Below are 7782 nucleotides of genomic sequence, written 5' to 3'. Positions count from 1 at the left end.
AGCATAATATAAGCCCAGTTAGTAAAAGGCCCATTACTGTCGGAACACAAATACAAATACTCTCGCTCGCTCCTCCATCGTCGCTCTCGCTCTCGCTCTCATATTTATTTACAGGCGGTTAGGTCGCATCCGAGGCTACGGTGGTTGTCTCTGAGGTACGCTGTTTAATAAACTCAAAATTTAATAAAATTCGATTCGATTATTCTAAGATTTGATAATTTTAGGTCAAAATTGATAATTATCTCCCTAAGATTTGATAATTTTAGGTCAAAATTGATAATCATCTCCCTTCCCTTTGTAGAAAAAGAAAGAGGATGACGCAGTTGGGCAGTCGAAGAGTGCCCGGCACTGAGAAAGCAATGCAATATCTTACTCTAGAAGCTGACAAATTACCTGAAGCCCTCGAGTTCTACGCTAAGGCTTTTCAAGCAAAGTTAATCGATGATGAGTACGAAAACAAAAGTGTTCAACTGAAAATCCTCAACTCGTATGTAATTATTTCTCCAATGGGTGCTGGAGAGTGAGTATTATTTATTGCTCAATTCAATTATTTTTGTATTTTCTTTACACTCTCAAGTTTTACTAATGGACTTTTTTTTTGTTTCAGTTGTTTTTTAGAACTACCCACAGACCTCAACACTATTCAACGTTTTAGACATGACAAAAGATTTGCTGAAGTTGATCTGAAACGCCCTATAGAAAGCGAAAGTGTAATGCTTAAAGATCCTTTTGGTATCTACTTTCTCCTGGTAGAGGTACTTTTTTTTTTTCACAAACACTAAGAAGTGTAGTCAGTTCGATTCAAAACTGATTGTTATGTGTCTTTTGTAGAAAAAGAAGAAGAATGATCACGGTGGTCTCTTGTACTATGGGCGTCATCCTGACCCCATTGCCTACGAATTTCCTAAAGATGTCAGGCCCGATGAGCTTTGTACTATTAAGCTCACAGCGCTGTTTGTAACCCGCTATGGGATCGCTTTTTTAAAAGCTTTGGAGGAGAAGATAGTAGCGTCTACTGAAGAATGGTTTGGGTTTCTGGAGGTAAATCATATCAGGGGTAGTCTTTTCCACGATTTTTTGGGTGTCTACGCCTCAATATTGGAACCTTCTAAAGAGGTGGATAGAAGTTGCGATTTTATGGGCAAGGCACTCGAGTTATTTTTCCACCTTCTTCAGCTAGAGAAGGTGAAAATGGGAGTGAGCAAATCGGTGATGGAAGTGGACGCTTTTACTGCTGCTGCAGACTACTTAGCCTACATGGACGTTGTTGGCTACTCGGACGTCATGCCTCTACCTCAACGTCGTTCCGTGATGATAGCGCAGCTAAAGGAGCAAACTCTGAGAAGGCCCATGTCCGCTCCGCTTCCATCTTGGTCGTCTACTATCTTTTGTGTCTCACCCGAGGTGCTTGGAGTTATTAAGCTCACGGCTATGTTTGCGGCGCGGTATGGGAAACGCATCGGTTGGGAATTGATGGAGAAAGTGGGCAAGAGACCGCTTTTTAGTTTTCTGGACCCAAGTGATGATTGTGGGTTCACTTGTTATAACATGGTTGTTAAGGTCTATTCCAAAGTGTTGGAGAATTTCGAACTACTCTATACCACGGATATCGTTCTTGAAAGATATTTCCAGTGTCTTCAGTGGGACGAGGAAAAGGATGAGCTTAAAGATTTGGATGATTTGTATTCTTTTGTGGAATGTGTAGACTCTTTTGCTCAGATGGAGGATCAAGATTTTTATCATTTTATGGGGAACCTTCATCATCCACATGTGTACCCTTTTCATGATCAGACCTCTCTAGTTCATAGTCGAGCACATGTGTTGTGCCCTTTTCATCATGAGACTTCTCCAGCAAATGTTCAGGAGGAGGTAATATTCTTTTTCTTTTTCCTTTCCAACTAGATCGTTTGTGTGTGCTAATTTGTATCTGATTAGCAGTGATTACATTTCGTTTTTTTTTTTTAGGGTTCTTCTAGTGTCGAGGTTTCTGTTCCAACGGTGAATGGAAGGAAAGTGATGGAGATAACAGTGGACTCGTGGTTATTGGAAAAGGTGGCGAGTTTGAAGGAGAAGATAGCCAAGATGATGCAAATGCAAGCTAAGGAACTGAAGTTAAGGAGAAAATCAGGAGGTGTTTTAAAGGAGGACAAGTCACTTGCAGATAACAACGTTGAAGCAGGAGAAATGTTAACAGCGACTTGGCGCTTTTCAAGATGGGAAGTGTAAGTCGCTTTGTTGCTTGGCTTTCTTTGTGTTTCCATTTAGATCATAAAAATGAGTCTCTTGAATATCTAAATACTGCAGGAAAGCTGATATTCGCATAAAGATTAAACTAACTTAAAAGATAACCTCTCTATTCCATAATATAATATGTTTTGGAGAAATTTTGATGTTTCAAAATATAAGAATTTTAAATATTTTTAAGGTAACTTATTAGTGATTTGTTCATTTATATTTAATTTATATTATTTAATAATATTATCTTATACAAAGTAAATTTCTTATTTCTTGTGTATTCAAACAAAACATCATATATTACGGAACATATGGAGTATGTACACTATCTTACAACATGAAAAATGAAGAATTTAAGCATTTACAAATCAAAATATCATTTTCAAGTTTTTCCTAATGTCCAAGATCTTAACCATCTGCAAGTTTAAAAATAGTTTTAATATTTATTATTTCCTTTGTTTATGAATAAGTCTCATTTTGATATTTTCATACATATTCAAAAAATGACTGAAATATATGTAAATTGTTCTTAATTACAACTATTTGACCAATAATATTTGAGATAAATAAGGTTATTTATAAAATCAGTTTGTAATTAATTTTCAATTGAAATAAAATATAATTTGCATTGATTATAAAATAATATTTTCTCGTAACAAGTAAAAAAAAGTCAGAATGATATTTACTAGGTCTGGGCGTTCGGGTACCCATTCAAGTACGGATCGGTTCTTTCAGGTATTGGGGTTTTCGGGTTTGAAAATTAAAACCCATTCGGGTATTATAAAATTTCAGATCAGGTTCGAGTCGGGTCTTTCCAGGTTCGGGTGGGTTCGGTTCTGATGTAAAGGAACATGAAAATAACCGAATAACCAATGTATCTGTAACGGGTTCAGATAATAGTACCCAAAATAACCATATTATCCGAATTGGTTCGGGTATTTTGTATCCAAAGTATTTCGATGTACCAAAAAATAACCAAAAATACTCATTTGACACAGTTTTGTTTATGTACTTATATCCGAACTACAATATTTTATCCGAAAATACACGAAATTATTGAAAATAACTAATATATTAAATTTATAATTAAAATTAAAATAATTATACATATAACTATAAATAATATTTTGAAATATATTTTATTTTGGATATCTTCGGATACCCATTCGGTTTTTGGTTCGGGTCGGGTTGGATATCGGTTTTCGATGTACCAAAAAATAACCAAAAATACTCATTTGACACAGTTTTGTTTATGTACTTATATCCGAACTACAATATTTTATCCGAAAATACACGAAATTATTGAAAATAACTAATATATTAAATTTATAATTAAAATTAAAATAATTATACATATAACTATAAATAATATTTTGAAATATATTTTATTTTGGATATCTTCGGATACCCATTCGGTTTTTGGTTCGGGTCGGGTTGGATATCGGTTTTTCGGATACAACAGTTTAGGACTCAAACTGTTATTTCTGAAGAACCGAATAAACCTGATATCCTGATTTTTGGGTCGGTTCCGGTTCGAGTTCTCGGGTCCGGTTTTTGTGCCCATGCCTAATATTTACTATGAAAAGAAAGAGTAGCCCGATTTATCCTAGGATAATCCGAAAACTAAAATTAGTAAAAGGCGGTCTAATGGATTAGTAAAAGGGCCCATTACTGTCGTCCATAAAACCGGAACACAATACATCAGCGACGAGGCGCCTCCATCGTGTCTCTCTCTCGTAGAAAAAGAGAATGACGCAGTTGGACGGGTACTACAGTGGAAGAGTGCTCGGTACTGAGAGAGCAATGCGATGTCTTACTCTAGAACGTGGCAAAGTAGCTGAAGCCGTCAAGTTGTACGCTGAAGCTTTTCAAGCAAAGTTAATCGATGATGACTACGAAGACAAAAGTGTTCAACTGAAGATGCTCAACTCGTATGTAATTATTTCTCCGATGGGTGCTTGTGGAGATTGTTTCGTAGAACTAGGTACAGACCTCGACTCTATTGGACGGCTAAGACATGATAAAAGATTTGTTGAAGTTGAGCAAAAAAGGCCTACAGGAAACGAAAGTGTAATGCTGAAAGATCCTTTTGGTATCTACTTTGTTCTGATAGAGGAAAAGAAGATAACTCGGTCTAGTAGTGGTGAAGCTATCTTGAATAGGCGTATGATGCCTAGCAGCATTGCCTACGCATTTCCTCAAGATATCAGGCCCAATGAGCTTTGTACTATTAAGCTCACAGCGCTGTTTGTAATCCGATATGGGATCGCTTTTCAAAAGGCTTTGGAGAAGATAGCGTCTACTGAGTTTGGGTTCCTGAACGTAAATCATATCAGGAGGGTTGTTTATATCGAGTTTCGTCGAGTCTACGCCTCGATATTGAAGCCTTCTAAAGAGGTGAATAGAAGTTGCGATTTTTTGGGCAAGGCACTCGAGTTATTTTTCCACCTTCTTCAGCTGGAGCAGGTGAAAATGGGAGTGTGCAGGAGGTCGGTGATGGAAGTGGACGCTTTTACTGCTGCTGCAGACTACTTAGCCTACATGGACGTTGTTGGCTACTCTGACGTCATGCCTCTACCTCAACGTCGTTCCGTGATGATAGCGCAGCTAAAGGAGCAAACTCTGAGAAGGCCCATGTCCGCTCCGTGGTCTACTATCTTTGGTGTCTCACCCGAGGTGCTTGGAGTTATTAAGCTCACGGCTATGTTTGCGGCGCGGTATGGGAAACGCATCGGTTGGGAATTGATGGAGAAAGTGGGCAAGAGACCGCTTTTTAGTTTTCTGGACCCAAGTGACCATTGCGGGTTCACTTGTTATAACATGGTTGTTAAGGTCTATTCCAAAGTGTTGGAGAATTTCGAACTACTCTATACGACGGATATCGTTCTTGAAAGATATTTCCAGTGTCTTCCGTGGGGCGAGGAAAAGGATGAGCTTAAAGATTTGGATGATTTGTATTCTTTTGTGGAATGTGTAGACTCTTTTGCTCAGATGGAGGATCAAGATTTTTATCATTTTATGGGGAACCTTCAACCACATGTGTACCCTTTTCATGATCAGACCTCTCTAGTTCATAGTCGAGTACATGTGTTGTGCCCTTTTCATCATGAGACTTCTCCAGCAAATGTTCAGGAGGAGGTAAATATTCTTTTTCTTTTTCCTTTCCAACTAGATCGTTTGTGTGTGCTAATTTGTATCTAATTAGCAGTGATTACATTTTTTTTTTTTTTAGGGTTCTTCTAGTGTCGAGGTTTCTGTTCCAACGGTGAATGGAAGGAAAGTGCTGGAGATAACAGTGGACTCGTGGTTATTGGAAAAGGTGGCGAGTTTGAAGGAGAAGATAGCCAAGATGATGCAAATGCAAGCTAAGGAACTGAAGTTAAGGAGAAAATCAGGAGGTGTTTTAAAGGAGGACAAGTCACTTGCAGATAACAACGTTGAAGCAGGACAAATGTTAACAGCGACTTGGCGCTTTTCTAGATGGGAAGTGTAAGTCGCTTTGTTGCTTGGCTTTCTTTGTGTTTCCATTTAGATCATAAAAATGAACCCTCTCTAGTGACTTTTTGTCTATTAATTACTCCCTTTTTGTCTATTAATTACTCCCTCCATTCCTGAAAGTAAGATTTTCTAGAGTTTTCACGGTTATTAAGACTATAATAAATATTTGCAGTTTAGTTTATTATTTTATCTTTTTATACAATTCCCAATAACTATCTACCAATAAAATTTAATCAGTTCAAATATTCATAACTAATGATCCTTAAAAGTATACAAAAATACCTTAAAAATATAGAAAAACTATTTTTATGGAACAAAAATAAAATCCAGAAAATCTTACTTTCAGGAACGGAGGGAGTATTATGGATGCTTGAATTAGTGACTTTTGACTATTGTTATGAATGCTTAATTTGCTACGATCATCCTAGCTATAAGCAAATGTCAGATCGATGCGCTTTGCCCATTTTGACACTACGAGCAGTAAGGTTATTTTAGCAGCACCTCACTAAACATCAACATGTGGTAGTTTCATGTTTGTTTTTTCAATGGTCAATTGACTACATCAGTTCAACATCTTTTATGATTCATTCACAAGAAAGTTGGTTCCGAAGAAGACACCCCGAAACCTCTACTTATACTATAGCCGGCATGGCATGGATAACATATAAAAGATATATAAATTTGAATAATGTATTCCAAAATAACATGAAAATTGGTTTGGTTTGAATATTTGAATTAACATATAGTTAAGTGTTTTTGGTGTTTTGTGTATTATCTAACTATTTACTTTTAACTAGTGTTTTCCTGCATCATGTGCAGTTTTAATATTTCAAAATTTTAATTATATTTAAAATAAAATTTAATTATTATTTTAAATTTTATTATTTTATTATTAACAACTAATATAAAATTTAGTTTAATTATGATAAGTTAATATTTTTTTATTTTAAATGATATTTAGTAAATATTTAAAAATATAATTAGCTATATTTTGGACAAAATATATTAAATTAACTTGTATTAAATTAATAATTAAAAATAGAATATGTATAATAGTATTCAAAATTTATAAATTATTATATTTATTTTATTATTATATTATTTAGTGTCATATTTGATAAATTTAGTTTATTGATGTTGTATAATTTATTACCGTATCCTACATTTTTGTAGAGATTTTTGTAAGGTAAGCAAAATAATTTGTGTGTAGAAGTGTGAGGAATACAAGAGAATGATGGATCTATTTATAGAGATTTAGTTGTCTCACATGTCCCACTTCTCGAAATGCTTGCCACAACGACAATGGTCTACTAACTTCATTAGGTAAATTTCTATATTTCAAGTGTGTTTTTCAATAACCATTGTCTTTTGCATTCATTGTATTTGTATTTCCAAACCATGACATATTAAAGCTTTTGTATCTTGGACGGTTTTCGTAAACACATAGATATCAGATTATTTTCTTAGACGTTAGTTTTGTATAGAATAATGTAGGAGAATCTGAATAACGTGTTCGCTGTCACCATGGAATCTTTATCTTCAATCAGAAACTTTGTCAAAATAAAAAAAAAGTTACAATTTTTAGTATTGTATGTGTAGGTTATAAACTAGATGAGACCTATGGATGTATATTATAATCATACAGATAATGGTCTAACCAATGGAACCACCCACGTTATTATATAATTTTATTCCAACTCATAACATAAATACAAAAGCAATTTCAAATTGTTGGTTATATTTCTATTGTATTGGAGTTGGTTGATGATATTAAACTAGTTATGTATTTGTTAGTGGAGTCTAACACATCGCAGAGAAATTAACTACTTTTAAAATGTATATGATGTTTTATCTAAAATCATAAGATTTGTTTTATCCAAAAATATTGTCATAAAATAATTTAAAATAGTCTTAACTAAAATCATCTTAAAGTATGGAATTGTTGTATATTTTAAAATACTAAACATTCTCTAAAATATTTTTCATTTTCAAATAGAGACTACAATAATTTGTCCACCGATGAATCATTTTTTTTGTAAAAAAAAACCC

At 34.6% G+C, this 7782-nt stretch overlaps 2 protein-coding genes across 4 annotated transcripts; both read left to right on the top strand.

Moving 5' to 3' along the window:
- On the top strand, nucleotides 1-3288 carry LOC108840550 (uncharacterized). Of its 3 annotated transcripts, XM_056994135.1 has the most exons (7): nucleotides 103-155; nucleotides 225-250; nucleotides 306-520; nucleotides 608-755; nucleotides 832-1869; nucleotides 1966-2222; nucleotides 2925-3288. In XM_056994135.1, exons 3-7 carry the CDS (start codon nucleotides 315-317, stop codon nucleotides 3073-3075), a joined length of 1800 nt encoding a protein of 599 aa, XP_056850115.1. In that variant the 5' UTR covers nucleotides 103-155; nucleotides 225-250; nucleotides 306-314; the 3' UTR covers nucleotides 3076-3288. The 3 variants fall into 3 exon arrangements, with proteins under 3 accessions (XP_056850111.1, XP_018468892.1, XP_056850115.1); XM_056994131.1 differs by lacking the exon at nucleotides 225-250 and having other exon boundaries at nucleotides 1-155; nucleotides 302-520; XM_018613390.2 differs by lacking the exons at nucleotides 225-250; nucleotides 2925-3288 and having other exon boundaries at nucleotides 1-155; nucleotides 302-520; nucleotides 1966-2440.
- A 143-nt stretch (nucleotides 3289-3431) lies between these two features.
- LOC108840549 (uncharacterized) lies at nucleotides 3432-6320 on the top strand. Its single transcript, XM_018613389.2, has 3 exons — nucleotides 3432-5373; nucleotides 5468-5724; nucleotides 6080-6320. Exons 1-3 carry the CDS (start codon nucleotides 3985-3987, stop codon nucleotides 6105-6107), a joined length of 1674 nt encoding a protein of 557 aa, XP_018468891.1. The 5' UTR covers nucleotides 3432-3984; the 3' UTR covers nucleotides 6108-6320.
- Nucleotides 6321-7782: the final 1462 nt, after the last annotated feature.

The sequence above is a fragment of the Raphanus sativus genome, chromosome 2 (assembly GCF_000801105.2).
Source record: "Raphanus sativus cultivar WK10039 chromosome 2, ASM80110v3, whole genome shotgun sequence".
NCBI lineage: Eukaryota > Viridiplantae > Streptophyta > Magnoliopsida > Brassicales > Brassicaceae > Raphanus > Raphanus sativus.
This window is presented reverse-complemented; position numbering and strand designations above follow the sequence as displayed.